At 43.0% G+C, this 21736-nt stretch overlaps 1 protein-coding gene across 1 annotated transcript; it reads right to left on the minus strand.

The window, feature by feature from the left end:
• Positions 1–1920: 1920 nt before the first annotated feature.
• tctn1 (tectonic family member 1) lies at positions 1921–18698 on the minus strand (the record flags this gene model as incomplete). The annotated part of the gene is made up of 15 exons (XM_080727972.1): positions 1921–2350; positions 3458–3589; positions 4349–4502; positions 7016–7151; positions 8070–8178; positions 9601–9726; positions 10408–10542; positions 11587–11607; positions 12454–12566; positions 13731–13836; positions 13928–14064; positions 15069–15202; positions 15865–15985; positions 17281–17387; positions 18472–18698. 15 exons carry the CDS (start codon positions 18696–18698, stop codon positions 2204–2206), a joined length of 1905 nt encoding a protein of 634 aa, XP_080584098.1. The 3' UTR covers positions 1921–2203.
• Positions 18699–21736: the final 3038 nt, after the last annotated feature.

Raw genomic sequence — 21736 nt, forward strand, 5'->3', positions numbered from 1 at the left:
GAAATTTTGTCAGCTAATTTCTGTTTTGTTGCATCACTTTTAAATTCAATGGTTTGTCCTTAATGTCCTGTATGAGTTCTCTCTCCTGATTGGATAAAAAATGGTATACCCAGGGTTCCCACACATTTTTACCAATTAATTTCCAAAACTTTTCCAGAATATTTAACCCAATTTCCAGGACTATATAACAATAATTCAGCTCAATAACAGGTCGCTTACTCCTATGCGCAATGCCCAAAGACAGGTAGTGTATGCCAGTGGTTCTCAACCTTTTCAGGCTGTGACCCCCGAAATAATCATATTTTAACTGGGGACCCGGCACCCTGATGAGCACTAAGAGTTGAGGAATTTTGTATAACATGGTTCTATTGTGAAAATAGCCGATCTACATGCTAACAACGCCTCGCAATGTAATCGGCTATTTTCACAATTTCTGCCTCTAATATTTGACAATTTGGCCTATGTTTAATTTGTCATTTCGGAGGTATTAACAAAATCAATAACCAAAGACAATGCATAGCTATTTTTTCCAGGACCTTCCAGGACCCTTGATAAATTCCAAAACCTTTCCAGTACTGGAAAAATATTTTTCTAATTTCAAAATATTTCCAGGAATTTCATGACTGTGGGAACCCTAGTGTATACCAAACATTGCGTTAACTAAAGACACACACGCTATAGCATTGATTACCATCACAATATAGAGTAATATAACACTTAATTTAACGACAAATAAATATCACTTACACCACCTTTAACTCATTTACTACCGGAATATTTAACCAAACTACTCGTCTGTTTCCAGTCAAAACAAGAATACTGTAGCTACTTTTTGAGCAGTTAAACTGCATTGCAATGTTGGATTAAATGCAGTAAAACACATCTGTCATATCTGGTCATTGGTACAGAAGGGTTTTTTAAATATCTGGTCATATCTGGTCATTGGTAGTAAATGAGTTAACTTTGTACAAAGAAACAGAACAGTAGCATATCACAGACATGACGTGTTCTCATACAGTGCAGCCAGTGGAGGGACCATTTGGTTCCATTTGAGTTATATTAACACCTGAGAATTTGACTGCTCCAAGGGTTCTGAGGGGCCTGGTGACTAGAGCTTAAAAGTTCAGCCCGAGCCCGACGGGACCCGACGGGTCGGCGCGGCGCGGGCTGGGCCGGGCTCAATTTGTCACGTATATGTCGGGCTTTGGGTCGGGTCGGTCTTTTATAATCCGGTAGGCAAGCGCAGCACGGTAATGTGATGTCTCTGTGACTGTGTAAGCTGCGCTGCACTGCTGCGGCGCAACTTGACACAGTTGAGCGTGTGTGACTGTATGTGCGCTGCTGCGCAACTTTCAGACAGTTGAGCGTGTGAGTGTGCTCCCGTGTGTGTGTGTGTGTGGCGGTGGCTGCTATGGCCAGTGGGTGCTTCAGTGCTTCTTGCTGTGGCAGAGCAGAGCGGAGATTGTTGAAACCATTCACAGACACTTTTGGATATCCTAATAATATTATAGACGTAGTGTGAACGTTGTAGCTATACGTCTGGCGTACGTTGGCCTGTACGCCTGCTTCCTGATTTAGCAACGGCCGTCAGCTGTATTTTCCAGCGAGGCTCCGATGTTTTTTTTTCTTTTTTCCCCCATAATTAGGACGGTGCTTGCTACAATGCATTTTATATATATATAAAGACAGTTGGAAAATGGTAGAATGACACTGTTCTTAACAAATCACCAATATTGTATGAGGAAAAAAAGGCTGCTGCCGTCTGCATCATATAAGCTTGTTTAGAATGTCGGTCTTCGGGCTGGGCCGGTCTCCAATTGTCAATTATGTATCGGGCTTGGGCTCGGTCCGGGCTGAAATTCTGTAGGGCTGGGTTGGGCCGGGCTCACTTTTTTAGGCCCGATTTAAGCTCTACTGGTGACCCCCACGGGTTCCAGGAAAATGATTGTTTGGAACCAAATGGACCCGTACAGACAGTTCTGTAACTTTGAGAGTGTACACATGGAACCAAATGGACCCTTACAGTCCTGTAACTTTGAGAGTGTACAAATGGAACCAAAGAGACCCATGTTGGTTCCATTTGTACAAACATTAGGTCCCTGGACTCCAAGTTGAGAAACAGTGACCTATTAAAAAAAGATAACAGGTGTTTTGAACTCTTAAGAGTTAAATAAATACTCAGGTTCTTTGCTGACGGCTCCTTTCACACAAAAGGGAAGAAGAAGTGGAAGGGTAGTTTGGCATCAAAGGTGGGCGGAGCTCTGAAGCCTGGCACCGCCTCCGCAGACACCCGGGTGAAGGTCACAGAGGTCGTGACCTCTAGGACCCTGCTGCCTCCAGAGAGCAACGCCTGAGGAGCCAATCAGAAACCAGATCATTCACGTGGAGCAACCAGATCATTCACGTGGAGCAACCAATCAGAAACCAGCTAATTCACCCGGAACAACCAGATCATTCACGTGGAGCAACCAATCAGAAACCAGATAATTCACGCGGAACAACCAGATCATTCACGTGGAGCAACCGATCAGAAACCAGATCATTCACGCGGAACAACCAGATCATTCACGTGGAGCAACCAATCAGAAACCAGATCATTCACGCGGAACAACCAGATCATTCACGTGGAGCAACCAATGAGACACATGTTAATTAGCCCAAATACTTTCTTTTTGAGGAACTAGTCTAAAATGTCTGCTTTTATTCAATATTACAAATATTACAATATGACAAATGATGTAGCCCAGGGGTTCCCAAACTTTTTTGTCTCAGGGCACCCGATAAATATATATTTTTTAATCCGAGGCACCCCTACATTATAATTTTCACTCCCAGCACCTTATATTTATAGCATATCGTCGTTGTCGGGTGGAAACCTTGTATGTCCAACAACTACAAGCACACAGCGCCTCACATCGTTGTGTGCTTGTAGATCGGCTGTTTTCACTAGTTTTGTGCGACAGTCTTGTATGATGGGCAAAAGACGTACACATTTGAAACTTGGAGATACAAGGATTCTGCCAGACAGTGATGATATTTTAGTGATTATGTTGCAACGAAAGCATTGAGATAATAGCCATTTAGGCTAGAACTGACTGAAAATAACTTTGTACTTCAAGTTTAAAATTATACTAAATAATATTTTTCCAAGTGTCCAAATAAATTCCAAATATTATCAAATTATCTCGCGGCACCCCTGGACTGCCGTCACGGCACCCCAGGGTGCCCCGTCACCCACTTTGAAAACCCCTGTAGCAGACAATAATGTCAACTGGTGTAGCCGAAAAAGATTCAAAAAGGGCTAAACAACAAACACCTTATCAACTAGGTGGTCAGGTGGTTTTAAGAGTTTCCAGTGGGCCTTGATTCAGAACAGAAGCAGAATATGAGGACACACAAGTTCAGGTTTGTAAAAAGAAAAAGACTGGTTTAGAATGAGATAAAATGGCGATCTTACCAAGTCAGTGGTGTTAGTGAGGATGGTCTCTGTGACGCTGACGATCTGTGCCTGAGCGTTGTGTAGCGATCCATACCGCGTCCACTCAACCTCCAGGTTCAGAGACACAGGGACGCTGCAGCCCTGGCCATCCTGGACCAATCACAACACATCACACCACACATCAGGAGATCCCAACAGCATCCATCCATAATGTTTATTCAATCTTGTTGGCAAACTGTGCAAGAGTTCTCAAATTCTACCCGAACCCGACCCGACATTTAGGGTAGGGTAGGGCCTAAAATGTATGCTAACTAGTCGGGCCGGGTAGGGCCTCAGGCCGGCCCAGTTAGGGCCAGGCCTTAACACTAATAGTGCCTCTTAATCTGAAGGTTGCTTGGTGCCTCGGTGCCACGCCGTTTCCTCCATAGGCCGCCGCTATTATTTTGAAGGGCTGGAAGGGGGTTGTTTTTGTTTTTTTGGATTATCACTTGACGGCAACGATTACGTCATCTAGTCACATGACAGTGTGGGTCCAGAAGGGAAACATGGCTGCGCGCATCCCGTGTCTAGAGTGTGCAGAGTGGAGACCCCTTTTTGTATACAAATGTCTTTTATGAGTTATTGAAGTTTCTTTATGGGCCTCTCAATGGATTTACTATGGAGGAGCTTCACTTCGCGTGCACGCCCGACGTGCGTTGTAAACAAATCGCGGACATTACCGATGCGGGCGGGACCGGAGCGACGTACAGTAAGTAATAATATCTTTACTGTATATACAGTAAGATTGACAGTCCTCACCGTCAACGGCGCCATGGTATTAACCCTTTCAATGACGGTGAGCGTCGTCAACAGCAGCAGAACAGTTAAATGTCAGGCGTGTTTAGAACTCTATGTGTAAATAAAGCTCACCGCAGGCTGGTAGGTGTTCCTGATGGGGACCCAGTCCAGGGGAACGCTGGCTGCAGAGTTCCCAAACGAGGAGACGTACTGAGAGACGCTCTGTCCTCTCAGGACGTCCAGAAGGACCTGGGACACCAAGGAGCAGTTTGCTGCCTCCTGCAGGCTGCACACACACACACACACACACACACACACACACACACACACACACACACACACACACACACACACACACACACACACACACACACACACACACACACACACACACACACACACACACACACACACAGATGTATGATGGTTACTGGTTCACATACAGCAGGGTTCCCCAATTAGTTTTCCCCAAGGGCCGAATTATGTCCAAGCCGAGGGCCACAACATTGCAGGGGGCGACGGTGGCGTTCCCGCTAATCCAGCGACAGTTCAGATATTGACGTTATCGGGTGAAAATCTTCTATGTCCAAAACCGTTCGTTTTGCATTTATCATTTTAACTCTTACTGCGCCAATCCCGAACTAGTTCGGCTTTATTTGGACCTTATCAGGGTGCCGATCCCGAACTAGTTCGGCTTTTAAAAAAAAAATATCTGCGTCGCGCCGCCGATATTTAGCATCCACTTCAATGCAATCCAGGATCTTTAGAGCTCATTTTCTCTGTTCCATGCATATCCATGAGGTGTGCATGGATGGATGTTTAATCATGGCTAAATCGCCGAAAATAGGGCTTCTAAAATGCTTGGTAGCCAATAGCTAACTTCAAGCTAACTTCATCCTGTCCCTGTTCATGACACAAAGGAAAGTGTTCAGGCGTGTCATGGCTGCGCACGGCTTGTGCATATACAACGCTTGTCTATGAGAGATTCTATGGCCATTGGGCGCCCTCTAGTGGTGAAAAGGTGGCACTGAATGTGTTAAAAATGATTTAAACTAGTGAAAACAGCCGATCTATCGCGAGGCGTTGTGTGCTTGTAGATCTGCTGTTTTCACTACTTTTGTGCGACAGCCTTGTATGATGAAGCAGGGATTTACTTTGCAAAAGAACATACAAATTTGGAGATACAAGGTTTCCACCCAACAACGACGATATACTAGTGTTGCTGCTCTTATACCACCATCATTACTGGGGTTGGTGGGGGCCAGACAGTAGCACCCCGCAGGCCGCCTATGGGGCTTTTATGCCGTGACATCATTTTGTAGGCAGAGGAGAATCTGCCCCCAGAGCATTTTCTGTCCCTCGCTATTTCAAAAAACAACGACTAAAAAATAACGACTAAAGTATAATTCTAACACCTTCCTTTCAACAACAAAGAGAAGAAAAATGTGTAAATAGTAAAAATAGTAAAAAGATTCACGGAAACTGGGGGCAGAAATTCTCCTCTGCCTACAAAATGATGTCATACTTAACAGCCCCATAGGGGAACCCTGACATACAGTATGTAGAAAGACATGCTTGTCCACAAGTATTATTTAGACAGCATGTTATTTTGAAGCACTTAACCAATTTAGACCTGTGGCCCATTCTAACCTATATGTTTTCTGAAAAACTTCAAATTTTTATTCAAAAAGAATGTTGCTATACTGTACAATTCCCTGATTGAAAGGTATAGTTACGAACAGGCGTTCCCAGTCTAAATGGGTTTCAGTCATTGGTTTCCTTGCATTCTATGTCAAATTTGTTGACTACAGTTCATGTCATTTTCTCTGATCTTACAATATTAGATCTGGAGAGGAGCGTCTGAAAAATGTCTAAATTGTAAGTTATCTTTTCAAAATCATCACATTTCCTTTGGCCTAGACTAGAGTATATGACCGCATTTCTGTAGTGCTTTGATGCAGCTCAGCAACTCACCTCACCCTGCATCCACACAGCATGTCTACACCTAACAGAACTCACCTCACCCTGCATCCAGACCAAACAGAACTCACCTCAAGGTGCATGCAAACCAGGGACATGCTGGGCCCCTGATTCAGCCCGGGAAAAAGAGTCGGAGAGGCCCTCATTGCGCGCTATAGAGAGAGATCTCTCTCTATAGCGCTGCTGCTACTCAAAGATTTGTGACAAAGTGAAAAGCCAGAGGGCCAATTACATGAGTTATATTTCGTCGTTGTCGGGTGGAAAATGTCCAAAACCGTTTGTTTTGTATTTATCATTTTAAAAATGATTTAAACTAGTGAAAACAGACGATCTACAAGCACACAACGCATCGCGGTGCGAGGCGTTGTGTGCTTGTAGATCGTCAGGGCTTGTAGATCGTCAGGGCTTTGCTTTGCGAAAAAATTTACAAATTTGAAACTTGGAGATACGAGGTTTCTGCCCGACAGTGACGATTTACTTTGTTGGCCGCCCAGCCACAAAAATGGAACAAAGGCCGACATTTTATTTACATTTTTTTCCTAATGGCCGGCCTGGGCCGGCCGTTCGGGAGTTGCCCCGCTTTTCCCAATGGCCAGCACGTCCCTGATGCAGACAGTGTCTCCACACCAAACAGAACTCACCTCACCCTGCAACCAGACAGAACTCACCTCAAGGTGCATCCAGACAGTGTCTCCACAGTCCACACCAAACAGAACTCACCTCACCCTGCAACCAGACAGAACTCACCTCAATGTGCATCCCGACAGTGTCTCCACACCAAACAGAACTCACCTCACCCTGCAACCAGACAGAACTCACCTCAAGGTGCATCCAGACAGTGTCTCCACACCAAACAGCACAGGGGAGCGGTGGTGAGGTCCCTGAAGACAGTCCTGCTGCCCTGAACCCTGCAACACGGTCAGCATGCCCCACCTATCACTGCTCTGAAGGATCCCTGTGAAGAGGGCTGTTAAGGAGCTCAACCAGTGGAGAATAAATATACTGTAGGCCTACTGAAGACTGCCTTTGTCTTGGTCAGGTCAGAGTGAACATAGCCTACAGAGTCTTCGGCTGTGTTCACAGCCCAAACCCCAATTTGGCCTATCCAGATAGTTTTTTACAATCTGCGAGTAAACGTACGATGACTATGATGTATGATTGATGACTATATCAAAATATATAGGGCCTACTATATAATTGTGACCAAAAGTCGCAGTTTAGTATGTAAAACAGCACATCCGTCAGGACGTGTATGCTTTTTACGGTCTATGGGCTCTGACATCATGCTCTGACATCACTGTGATGTCAAGGGAACCACACTAACAGAATGCCTTTTATGCTCATATATGGAGATCCCTGATCCCTGATCATCAATATTAAGCCCATACTAACAGGACTTCATATTGGAATGCCCATAAATGGAGGCCACATAGGCCACATACCACACTAACAGAATCCATATATGGCCAAGACAGCCCTGTGTGGTTGGTTCTACAGACAGGGATCTCCATGTATGGGCATAAAAGGGATTGTATGTATGATGTGAGATGTCATAGGACTTTCACATAACGAATAACTGAGTAAGCATGTTTGGGCTCTCACAGCATATCTCCATATACAGTACATGGATCTCCATATATGGGTACCAGGGGTCTCCATATATGGGTAACTGGTCCGATACACATCACTAGCCAGATGGCCAATACATGGCGCGACCTCGCCCTAAAGGGAACTTCTTACTAGTATAATAGACTTGCGACTGATCATTTGTAAATATCAGTGTGGACAGACTTGAGAAGAAAAAAATGATTTTCTGCAGTCTGAGCAAAACCTTGCTCCATCTCTGCTCCAACAACATGGTCAGTGATCTCACCCTCAGCAAGTAAAGGATATTCTGTAGTTCTTGTTCCAGCCACAAGGGGGAGTCCTACCACATAACCTGGATTTCCACTGTAGGGGAGAATGTCTTGGTCCACAGCCTCCTGTGAAACAGAAGAAATGACAACAAACAAACCAAGAGTTCACACTGAGAGTCGACTGAAAACTGGATCAAAGCCTTGAGTGTCCACTGAAAACTGGATCTAAATCCTAACTGATTCTCTATCACAGTGGTCCTCAACCTACGTTGTTTTCTCACTCAACAGTAAACAAACCAACATACAGTTTAAGTGTATGGTACATTAGGGTGACCAGACGTCCCGTTTTACCCGGGACAGTCCCGTTTTCAAGCTGCGTGTCCCGGTGTCCCGACAAATATCTTTAAAACACTGATATGTCCCGCTTTTCAACATTCACTGCAAAATTGTCCCGGTTTTCGCCAGAATTAAAATAATAGTAGCTGTTTTCAATGGTTGCATAGACATTTGTTATGTTCTTTTCATGAAAACATGCTCACCTAACCAATCAGAAAACAGGAACAAATTCATTGCGTGTCTGAATTCAACGCTGAGGCTGTTTGTCAATCACTCACTGCCTGTATGCAACCCTGCGGTGCGTGTGTGTGCGTGCACGAACGTTAGAGAATGGGCACGTGCGTGCACGGTAACGTGCGCATTGATTTTAGGGTCCCAGTTTTAGGCAAGTGTTTTGCGTCCCGGTTTGAGTGGCTGGAAATATGGTCACCCTATGGTACATGAATCTGCACATTAAGGACTTTTTAAAACCTCTAAAGTGACAAATTAAACATTGGCCAAACTGTCAAATATATGAGGCAGAAATTGTGAAAATAGCCGATCTACTAGCCCCTTATGGGACTGTATTTTTACCTCTTTTTGTATTTTGATGTATCGGTAAATACAGTCCCTTGCTCGTCCGTTGGGTCTCTCTGATACGCAACGCTACCACTGTCTGGTCTCGGACGAATACAGCGTCGCTCAGATGTTGTTGAGATTCTTTAAAGATACCCAGAACTGCACTAGTAGACCGCGGAAACGTGTGCAAATCGGCGCAAATCAGCGATGCCGTAGAGTATTTTTAATCTATCTGTGAAAATTTAGCAGCTTTTTCCAAACTGTATCTCGCTTCCTCGTTACGCCGCCTCCCCCCGGTGTGGTTGGCTAGCTGGTAGTAGCAGCGTGTCTCAGTGTGTCTCTGATAGATCAAAGTAGTAATGCGTAGCCAAGTTAAGCCAACCACGCCGTGAGCTTGTAGATCTGGCAAAAGTTCTCAGAACATGGACGTTAGGGTTCATGTGGTTACTATAAAAAAAGGAGAAAAAAGGTTTCTATCACACAAAGATTTGGAGGACCCCCTTTAGTAACTCTGAGGACCCGGACCCCCTGTTGAAGACCCCTGGTGTAGATATTACAGCTCTTTAGATACAATATTGATATTCATGAGTTTTTCAGTCTCATGGGCTAGTGTTATTATTGGAAGAAAATAAAAGTTGCGACATCATTTATTACCTGGACAAATGCGATAGTAAACTGCTGCTCCAGGGTCAGTGCACGTCCACGGACCGATCCAAGTGTCACGGACGCACTGCAGTTCACTATTTCACCAGCAGGGGTGTACTTCACCACATAGTCCACCTGAGGTGAGGAAAAAATGATTATTTACATATGACACTGTAATAAAAACAAGTTGTACATACAATTTGGAATCATAACAGGCAGGCTTCCATGGATCTAGCTTGAGCTTGTACATCAGCTGTTTTTGAATAGCCCATTCATACCCATTCAAATAGCCATCCATTCTTTCATTCACTCATTAATTCATGCATGTGTACACGCAGCGGTACAGAGTAGTTTATCCATCCACTGACCAGAGGCAAAACAGCGGCACAGACTAGCAGTGCTTTCAGTAGAAGAGGGGTCTTCAACAGGGGGTCTGGGACCCCTAGGGGGTCCTCGGAGTTACTACACGGGGTCCACCAAATCTTTGAGTGATATAACGTTTTTTTCTACAAGCTTACAACGCCTCGCAGCTATTTTCGGCAAAGAGGTTTGGTATAGAGAGGAAAAAGAACAGATTAAGTACAGAGTGAAAGGTGAAGTTTATTAAGTATTGATGGTTCAAGTGGTTAAATATCTGAAAGTTGACATGAATCCAACATATACTGACGATTCACGATAGTGCTGTCAAACAATGAAACTATATGGAATCTATGAACAGGTTGTGGGGGTCCCTGCTTCATGTCTCTCTCAACTAAGGGGTCCTTGGCCTGAAAACGTTGAAGACCCCTGCAGTAGAACATCCATTCATTCATGTACCTGCATCACCACAGCAGCACAGAGCGTTGGGTTCAGTAGAACTGGACTGAGGTCGTTCGTTTCACTCAGCTCCACCTCCGTCACAGAACCTTCCAGAGAGCTGTACACAACCGAAGACAACTCCACACCCACAACCTGGAGCACGCACAGTCACGCACGCACGCACACAACACACAACACAAACATAAATACACAGCAAGGACATCTCTGGCCTCGGGTGTGAAAGCTGCACACCACACACACACATTGGCAGATGGTGACAGCTGTCAATCATAACCTCGGACACTAGGGCATTCACGAATAGTGATTTTTAGTATTCAGATTATTTGACCTCAAAGTATTCGAATAGTCGAATATTCGACAGGACTGGCCAAACTGTCAAATATTAAGTACAAGAGGCGAACGCGAGGCGTTGTGAGCATGTAGATCGTCTATTTTCACAATATTTATCTGCGGAACCGAGTCACATTAAATGTAATACCTACAGTTCCAAGTGCTTGTCAGGGTGGGGGTCCCCAGTTCAAATGTGTTTATTTTGGGGGCCTAAAAAGTTTTGAGAACCCCTGGTATAAAGCATAAAAAAAATCATCCACCAGGGGCACTGACAACTCATTCTTATGACTCAATGACTTCCTATCTAGCCAAGCTTTATAAACTATATATTTTTTAAAGAGAAAACAAAAAAAAAATATATATATATAAACGAATATTCGACTTCGGTGAACAACGTCGAATAGTGACTTTGATATTCGAATATTCTAATATTTGGTGAATGCCCTATCGGACACAACCCAATGTATTGCTTTAGCACGGTGGACTGGTGTCCACCGGTGTCATGTTATTATCTGGCCTGGTAAACCATCCGGGTCGTGGGCACTCTGCACTGGGTGGGCGTTTTGCAGAAACCAAAAGGTGGAAGGTCCAATCAGCGTCTGTCACTTCCACTTTTAGTTTTTTTCAAAATGCCAACCCAGTGCTTGGGGGCGGGGCCAGACCGTCCATGCACCTGGAAGGTTTACCAGGCTTTATTATCCAGGAGAATAAAACAAGTTTAATTTTGAACAATGTAGCTACACTACAGTATATCTTTTTTTAATGCACTCTTTTCCTTTTATATTCACACCCAGGCAATGAAAGGATGTTCATTTAAAGTGAACTAGGCTAGGCTTAAATACTCACCTCTGCATCTTCACCCTTCATCTGTGAAGCAGAGCAGAAATATTAATCACAACACGACAACTTTAACAACAACTACGATTGTGTATTGCTAATAAAAAACATTTAAGCTACAGTGACCTGACCTGTGAATCAAAATGATGCACGTGTAGTGTTGCGATGGTTTGTGGTGGGTTGTGTGAGCTTGAAGATCTGCTATTATCGAAGGTTTTGACAAATTTGTGAAATGAAACTTGTTAAATGGGACGTTCTGGATAATTAAAGTGTGCTCTCATTTTTGGTATTTAAATCAAATGCCTGTTTCAGTTTAGATGCCAGTAGTACTTTTGCACGTGTGTGCGTGCGTTAGGGCATTCACGAATAGTGATTTTTAGTATTTGAATTATTCTACCTCAAAGTATTTGAATAGTCGAATATTCGACAGGACTGGCCAAACTGTCAAATATTAAGTAAGCAAGAGACGAACATTGTGAAAATAGCCGATCTACATGCTCACAACGCCTCGCGTTGCGAGGCGTTGTGAGCATGTAGATCTGCTATTTTCACAATATTTATCTGTGGACCCGAGTCACATTAATACCGACAATTCCAAGTGCTTGTCAGGGTGGGGGTCCCCAGTTCAAATATGTTTATTTTGGGGGTCACAGACCATTAACAAATTCATCCACCAGGGGCATTGACAACTCATTCTTATGACTTCCTATCTAGCCATCTATAAACTATAAATATTTTTTAAAGAGAAAACAATAAAAAAAATATGTGCGTATACAGCACAGTGAGGACTCACAGAGCGTAGCTGCAGGTCAGTATAAGTATAGACGTTCAGAGCAGTGTGTGTGTGTGTGTGTGTACAGCACAGTGAGGACTCACAGAGCGTAGCTGCAGGTCAGTATAAGTATAGACGTTCAGAGCAGGCAGAGTGGTGCAGTCCTTCTCCACAACAATTCTTCGGGAACAACGACTGCTCTGTTGCTTTAAGAACGCTGAGAAGACGCAAACGGTATTCATTTAAATCAGTCACAGTACTGCTCTACAAGCTAAAACTGCGACATGTTGTTAATTATAATAATTGATAATTATATAGACCGACAGTTATTTCAGTTTGCGGTTAGGGGTTAAGGTGCCGGCAACACAAATCTGGATATTTCTGAATCTAGACATTTCTTTTGCGATTGGGGCTTGCAGCCACACGAAGCTGGATATTTCGGCCGCGAAACTGGATATTTTTGAAACCGGATAATTAAGTGAAGATATTGAAACACATCCGATTCACTGGATCCGTGTAGGCATGGAACACGGATATCTCTGAAGACTTTACTGTGTGTGTGCTTGTCCCCTTAGTGGGGGTCTGGGGACTCCGATTATTTTAGACCTAGATATCCTTGTCGTGTGGACCTAGATATTTTTCTTTGTGGATATCTGGAAAACCGGGATATATGAAATGTCCAGCTCCGTCTGGCCTAGGCCTAAGTATCTTGCTCAGGGACACATTGGTTGGCTGGAACTTGGGCCCTTCTGTTTCCCAGGCGGCCTCGTGTACATAGTGTTTTCTGCAGGTGATTCAGTCCGAGTGTATCAAAGGGTGCGTTCGGAAATGCGCACCGGGTGTGTGTCTAAACCTAACCCTAATCCTAACCCTAACCTCAATAAAACTATGCCTAAACCTAACCCTAACCTCAGTAAAACTATGCCTAACCCCTAACCCTAACCACACCCGGTGTGCATTTCCGAACGCGCCCTTTGATACACTCAGACTGAATCACCAGCAGAAAACACTCTCCCGTAAATATCTAGCATTCAAAACAACGCCTTAGAAGTCCTTCTACTGTTAAAGGCCCTGTGTTTTTTTCTTCTTTATACCGGCAGTTATCAGCCATTGGAGTAGTTTATCTGCAGAAACACACTGTCCTCTCTCTGTATTCAGGTGTTTTCACTGTTTGTTTTGGCAGACAGGGAAACCAAGTACAAGGAATACTACAGTAGTATAATAATACTACTTCCACTCCTGATGCCACAGCCCTGATATGAAACACTATTCTCTGAAATGTTTAAATGTTCAAACACAGATTTCCAAGATGTAGAGCACATCTATCTATTATTTATGAGAACGTCACATTAAAAAGAATGAGACGCTCGCTGGTACCAACCTGCAGGATTTGCGTCTAAACAGTAGAGGGCGCTCGTGCCAGGCACAGGTAACCGCAAAACCCCCTCCTCCCCACTCTGTTCCACCGTGGCTATGACGTCCCCAAACTGTAAAGTGAAAAATAAATGTGTAGTACAGTATATATATAATGTAGTATTTAGTATTAAAACATCCTTGTGAACAGGGTCTGAGACGCACCAGATATGTGTTTGAGTCCTGGTTCTCCGTCTGAGCTGATAAAACACTGAAGCTGGCGTCTGCAAACTGCTCAAAGAGGGAATCGAAACTGCTGAGGGTTGGAAGAGCAGGCTGGGAATATGATAACCCATCAACTCCTAGAAGACACACAGACACATACCTCGGATATGAGGACTTGAGGAGGATATTGCAAATGGGCCCTGGGGAAGAATTTAGGCCTGATAGCTGTTGTTTTGGTATAGACCATCATATGATGCTTTGTAGCATGATATTGCATCATCTGATGCATCATATGATGCGAAATGCATCAGATGATGCTTTGTAGCATGCTGAAATACTAAAATATCTAAAAACACAGATTGAACACAAAAAATAACTCAGGATTGTGTTGATCGTGTTCCAAACTACAATAAAATAAGATCTGGTTGTCCCAGAGGTGAAGTGGTCCTTTAACCACTTGAACCATAGTGTCCATTTTCTGAGAACTTTAGCCAAAAATAGCAGATCTACAAGCTCACAACGCCTCACGCTGCGAGGCGTTGTGAGCTTGTAGATCGGCTATTTTTGGAAAAGAGGTTTGGTGTAGAGGGGAAAAAGAGCAGACCAAGTACAGAGTGAAAGGTAAAGTTTATTAAGTATTGACGGTTCAAGTGGTTAAATATCTGAAAATACAAATTGACATGAATCCAAAATACACTGATGATCGTGCTGTCAAACAATGAAACTATGGAATCTATGAAAAGGCTGTGGGGGTCCCTGTTTCATCTCTCTCTCAACTAAGGGGTCCTTGGTCTGAAAACATGCAAGACCCCTGGTATAGACTGTCTTGTTGTGGTTCAGCTTTCATACATACTGTACATTTAAAATAAAATCAAAGAAGTAGTGAAAATAGCAGATCAGCTATTCTCACTAGTTTGGGTTCCAGGGAGACATAAAATGTATCTTTTGGTTCTTGAGCTAAAAAGTGTGGGAACCACACTGTTTTAACGGGGAAGATCGCGCTCTTTCGAACGACCATCATTTTGAGCGAAGGGTTAGCTACTCACTCCACGGAGGTTAGGGTTAGGGTGAGGGTTAGAGTCGGGTGTCGAAAAGATGACATGTAGTAACAGCGACACGCTCCCGTTTTAACGTGACTTACGGTTGTGGGACTGAAGGCAGAAGATGTCGTAGTTAAAGTGTGTCTGGAACGTAGCGAGCGGAACGGAGAAACCATCCACGCTGCTGCCTAAAGAATACGAGGCTGTGAGCCCACTGCATTTCATCTGGCTCTCACTGGAAAGACAAAAGAAAACTACATTTAATAAATAGACAGTACAGACAGACTAAAACATTAACACAGTTGATATAATTCTTCACACACACACGCACACACACACACACACACACACTCACACACACACACACACACACACACACACTAGGGGTGGATATTGGCAAGAATCTCGCGATGCAATACGTATCACGATACTTGGGTCACGATGCAATAGTATCACGATATATTGTGAATCTTTGTGATACGATACTATTGCGATACTATTGCTATAATTCAGCTTTAAAAGCTGAAGGCACTGCTCTAATGTTGTTTTCGTCGTTCGCAGCCATTTTCTCAAGAGACCTCACTCACTGAACGTGGGAAGGGGAAGTAGTACTATAGTACAGCGACATCTAGAGGCAGCGGAGTGTCAGGACCGGACTTCTAACATTGGTTCCTATGCATGGGAACATATTTTATTTTCCTCAAAGTGTCGCGATACTGCGGCCTGAAGTATCGATACAGTATTGGCAAATAAACTAGCGCGATGTATTGCCATATCGATTATATTGCCCACCCCTAACACACACACACGTGCACACACAAACATTTAATAAATAGACAGACAGACAGACTAAACAAAAGTTGAATATACCTGATCTACAAGCTCACAGTGACTTGCCTGACATGTGTCACAGAGCACGAGGTGAACAGAGCCACTTGGTCACCGCAGTCCATGATGTCACAGCAGCAGTTGATGTCACACACGCCTTGCTGCTCATCACAGGGACACACGCTGACAACTAGACCCACAACACGCACGTGCACGCACACACACGCACGCACACACACACACACACACACACCCACACACACAATAACCTCATATGGGACGCTGCAATTTAAAGGTTTTTCGTTCAAATTAAAGTGTTAAATAGCTCTATATTGTGACAGTAATCATTGCCACAGAGTGTATGTTCAGCAACCCCTGTCTCTCCAGCCCCCTAGTAAACAAAATAAATGCTATCAGTCAAAGATACCATTTTTATCCAATCAGGAAAGAGAACTCATACAGGATACAGGACAAACAAGTGAAATTGTAAGTGATGACACAAAGGAATGAGCAGACAAACTTGGAACAGTCTGGGACCCTACTATACATTTTAGGTTGATAAAAGAGTACCAATCTCCTGATTGGCTGAAATTGGCAAATGTTGTGTTTATTAAAGAGGTGGGGACACGGGGAGACCCCTGTAACTGAACAAACACTCTATAGCCCCTTTTCCACTGACATGGCACAACACCACACCACTCCACACCGCCCACTTGTGCCAGGTTTTCCACTACAAGGAGTTGGGTAGAGTGGTGTGAAAGTGGTACTAAACGTGGTACTAAAAAGTATCCACTCCAGAGTAGGTCTGAGCTAGGGGTGCCACAATACTGAACCGAACCGGTATACCGAACCGAATGGCCCTGTACCGAACCGAACAGCCCATACCGAATGAACCGAAATTCTTAATTTTTTTGGGTGTGGTCACATAAAAACTACATTTTTTGGAGAAAATCTTCCTCCTAGTTAATCATAATAACTGATTATCATGTTTTAGGGGGAAACAAATGATTGCATCCCATCTTTTAAATTAACTGAACATTTTGGATTCTTTATTTTTTCCATTTTCAATTTTTACAGTTCCGAAACCGTACCGAAACCGTGAGCCAAAAACCAAGATACGAACCGAACCGTGGGCTGACTGAACCGTGGCACCCCTAGTCTGAGCTAGGCCCAACAGGGCCAAACACATCATAATGACTGATCACTCACTGACTTTTCATTTAGACCACCAGGATATAGTTGTATCATAATAGAATCTATTGTGTTATAACCAGTATTAATATACTGTAGTTATCATAGTAATACATTTAAAGAGTATTTTAATCACAGTTATAATCCATTGTAGTGTATTATAATTAGGATAGTTGTAATACAAATTTATATTGTATTATAACACAGTTAAAAGGTTAATAGTAGCTGCGTGCATCTTTAAAAGAAGTCCTGCATTGCAGCTTCATATGAACATAGAGGGTTTTAAATGTGTACCATCTGTGAGTGGAGAGAGCAGGTGTCCGGACAGAGGCAGGGGTACAGCGGATGGTGGCACCGGTTCTGTGGGCAGAGGTTCGATTCCAGGAGTGTCCGGCGTGCTGCTGTATACAGTGGTGGAAAGTAATGTTGAGGCACTTTTTTACTTTTTATGTCCTTTGATCCATATACTCTACTTCAAGGGTCTTCAACAGGGGGTCCGGGACCCCTAGGGGGTCCTCAGAGTTACTACAGGGGGTCCCCCAAATCTTTGAGTGATATGTAGCAGGATGGGCATTGGCAGAGTGAAATGTCAAGTTTATTATGTATTGACGGTTCAAGTGGTTAAATATCTGAAAACACAAATTACATGGAATCTATATGAACAGGTTGTGGGGGTCCCTGCTTCATCTCTCTCTCAACAAAGGGGTCCTTGGCCTGAAAACGTTGAAGACCAGGGGTCTCTACTTCTATCCCCCACATCTCAGCGGAAAATATTGTACTTTATAGGGGACCGTACCTATGTTCCCAAGGTTCTATGTTCCCAGGGTTCTATATTCCCCATTTACCACCTAATCCTAACCCTAACCTAAACCTAACCCTAACCCTAACCCTACCCTAACCCTAACCCTAACCCTAACCCTAACCCTTACCCTAACCCTAACCCTAACTAACCCTAACCCTACCCCTAACCCTACCCCTAACCCTAAACCTAACCTGGAAACATAGAACCTTGGGAACATAGGGAGGACCCCCTTTATAGTTATTACAACTGGAAATAAATATATTATTTTTATGTGTAAAATGGTCCATTTTATATTGAGTACTTGCTAACCATTATGAGCACTGATCTTGGGCATATTGTAGCTCTGGACCAGAGCTGTGACATACTGAAGCCATGGCCACGGAGAAAAAAAAGCAGATCTATAACCTACCACGCCGTGTGGCCCTAAACTAATGATTCAATAACTTTGGTTAAGTCAGTAATTAATCAACAGGAACTAATGATGAATTAATGCATGAGTTAATCAACAATTAGTCATCAGTTACGTTTATGAACATGCCCCTATGAAGTGTTATTAATACTCATATTTGTTATGCCTTTGATTCTTTGACTCAAGTCAAAATCGTACTTGTAAGTATATCTTCATTGTGTTATTGGTGATATTGTTTAAAGTAAAAAGTCAAATATAAATCCCAGCAGCCTACTTAATCCAGTCCGGGCTGGAAGGTTCGATTCCCGGCACCTCCGTCGTGGTGAAGTCCACCGTGGGCTGTAGGGTTGGGTTAGAGTCTGTAGAGTTGAAACCCGTTGGGTTTAGGGTTGAATCAGTGTCTGTAGAGTTGGAATCCGTGGAGTTTTGCAGTGATTTCGCGGTAGAGAGATTGGAAAACAACAAACTACATAAGATACACCAAGACCAGACAGACGCCATGTTCCGTTGCTATGGCAGCCAGGGAGACTGTTGCATTCTGGGAACATGGCGGTCGCTGATAACATGACGTACGACCGTCATGGATGAGGATTCACCTCGGTTGAAGGATGTGAATTCATTCGCGTCTACAAACTACAAAAACGTTCAAATTTCACAAACAAAGTGCTTAATAAAGTCACAAGCCATTGTAAATCTTGGCCGGCCTTGTGTTTTTTTTAATAAGAAGCCTTTTTATCCGATATTTTTCTGTTTTTCCTTGGATTTCCTGACCCATTTTCAATAGAAACGTCCAATAGATGGCGGTGGTGCGCATGCGGAACGACAGGAAATTCATGGGAAAACAGAAAAATAAGATAAAAAGCCTTCTTATTAAAGAACACAATGCCGACCAGTAATTATACAATGCCGGACAATAGGCTATATATTTTCCTGTGTTCTGTGGAATTTTGTGCATGTTTGATACTTGTATCAGGCTTGCTTTACTAGCATGTACAGTGTAGGCCTACAATATGTCAGCCTTAAAATGTCAAATGTAGGTGTACAGATTTGATGACTAAAGCAAAGTAAGACATCTTTAATAATGACTTCTCATCTTTAAGTTATTACTTACTGAATATCTGTATGATCTTGCCCCCACCCCTAAAATGTAATGTAATATAGTAGATGTAATTTCCTGTGTTCTGGTGAATTTTGGGAGTTTGATACCAAATCCGAGAAGCCCCTCACTGCAGTGTGCAGAAGAGGAATACTTGTCAAATCCAGGAGAAATGCCAATGCCAACACCAAGGAGCATGGCAGGAGATGGGGTCAAAATCCAGGAGATTCCAGCCAAATTCTTGGCAGTCTTTATTTTTTTATGGATATATTAATTTAACTGTAATTATTAAAAATCATCTGACTTGTAACAGCTGTGATGAAAGTGGTAGTGTAACAAGGTGTTAAATAGCTTTTCAAACTTTAATTGTGATATATCATTATGACACAGAGAGAATGTAGATAACCTTGTCTAAATAAAACACACAGACCAAATCAGTTTGATGGGATAACCAATTTAATGTTTTGTTTTGACTCCAGCACAGAGCTGGAAATGAGAATGCTAGATTCTTTTCCAAATGGGTGAACCATGTTACAAAAAAATAATTCATAATCAATATCCTCACAGTACGTTTCTTTTGGACAGTGGTATTTCCATGGGCACAGCAGCAATTTAATATTTCTGATGCCAGGTTGTTTGGCGCAACGCAATTCCATAAAATCCAAAAATTCATATCCATATCGTTATATTTACACTTTTGAAACAAATCAGATAATTGTCACTGTCATGACATGGGATATTGGGCTCAATGTCATCAACTTATACTTCAGGGAACTATACATACATGTACCGTCTTCATGTTTCTATAACATAATACAGGAGGACATCTAGGACAGTGGATCTCATAGTTGGGTCTGGGTCGTTAAGGGAGTTCCAGGGGGCTCCCAGCAAGCCCTGTTTAATTTCCAAGCTTTTAGAGAACACTAGACAAGGTTCAAGCTCGCACGTCACAACACATTGTAAGGCCACGATTGTGGATTGGCCGAATATTGTTGACAAAATCTTGACAAATGTTGTTGCCGAATAGGAATATATCAATTTGGGGGGATTAGCGTTTTACATACAGTAATCTACATTTGAGGTATAATAAAATAACAAACTGTTCTGTATCAAAATGGAACATTGACTATAGTATTGTTTAGGCAAGTGGGGTCCAGGGACAGCCAGGGGTCTTTGGGTAGGTTCCAGGGGGTCCCAAGCAAAATTAATTAATATAGCCAGTCCTCACAATCGGTTAAAACACACCCAATCTTTTTTTACTTTGGCTATTTGGAAATAGAAGATCTACAAGCTCTCAACGTCACGATGTGACGAGTTGCGAGCTTATAGAGATGCTATTTCAAAATATTTTGACTGTTCTTTTTGCTTTTACACCAAATGTCTTTTCCAAAAATAGCAAAGAGATTTTGCTTTGTCTTGTGAGCTGGTACATCCGCTATTTTCATCCTAATTTATCGGGTTAATGTGCTCAACTATACAAATATACTTCTGAAGAGCATGTGTGAAGTTCTCTTGACTCAGTTTTTTTTTTATACCAGGGACCAAGACATTGTGTGTCTTGGGAGTAAGGCTTGCCCTAAACAACATTGTTGGCACGAGACACATTCACTCCTAGAAGTTTTTACAAAAACAAATAAATTATAATCGACTGCAATAGAAATTTCTTTATACACTGGCTGAAAAATACAGCAACTATTCCCTTTAGCAGCACTTGTTCGAGTGACAAGTAATTGAATTGCACTCCTTAAGCGCCATTTCCCACTGGACACGATGAAGACAACTATAACGATATGTCAGCGTTCACATCAATTATGTTGGCGTTATGAGAACGATTTTTAAAACGATATCTTTATCTTCATCGCGCCCGCTGCGAATGACGCTTTAGAATGATCACGATTCACCGGCCCGATTCCAAAGAATCAGACCAACGCCTCAGGTCTTGAAAGAACCATTCTACGGACATATAAATGTCCCATGTTTACAAGTAACGTCTGCTTAACAAATACTTTGTAGGTGGAAACCCGCAAAGAACACTAGCTCCACACGATAGCGCGGAAAATAAAAAGGCACTTCTATATGCAGTCTCTGTTTTACATACATAGCACACTGAAGCCAACGCCAATCTGTCTGTTAAGCCTCTATCAGAGTCCAGGGTGAAGAGCTATTCACTTCACCGCGGTGTAGTTTTCTAGCTATCACCTAAAAATACATAAAGCCTAGGTGATAGCTAGGAAACTACACCGCGGTGAAGTGAATAGCTCTTCACCCTGGACTCTGATAGAGGCTTTACAGTACATACAGTATGAGGTAATGCCAGTAGCAAATAGCAGGACTGGTCTGTACATCCTATTTACACGTTTATGTTACAGTGCAAAATCCCCCCTCCCACCTCCCACCAGTGCAGTTCTCTTCCCAAACCAGAACCTTCTGGTTCTGGTTGTGT

The sequence above is a fragment of the Nannobrachium achirus genome (assembly GCF_963921795.1).
Source record: "Nannobrachium achirus genome assembly, chromosome: 6".
Classification (NCBI taxonomy): Eukaryota; Metazoa; Chordata; class Actinopteri; order Myctophiformes; family Myctophidae; genus Nannobrachium; species Nannobrachium achirus.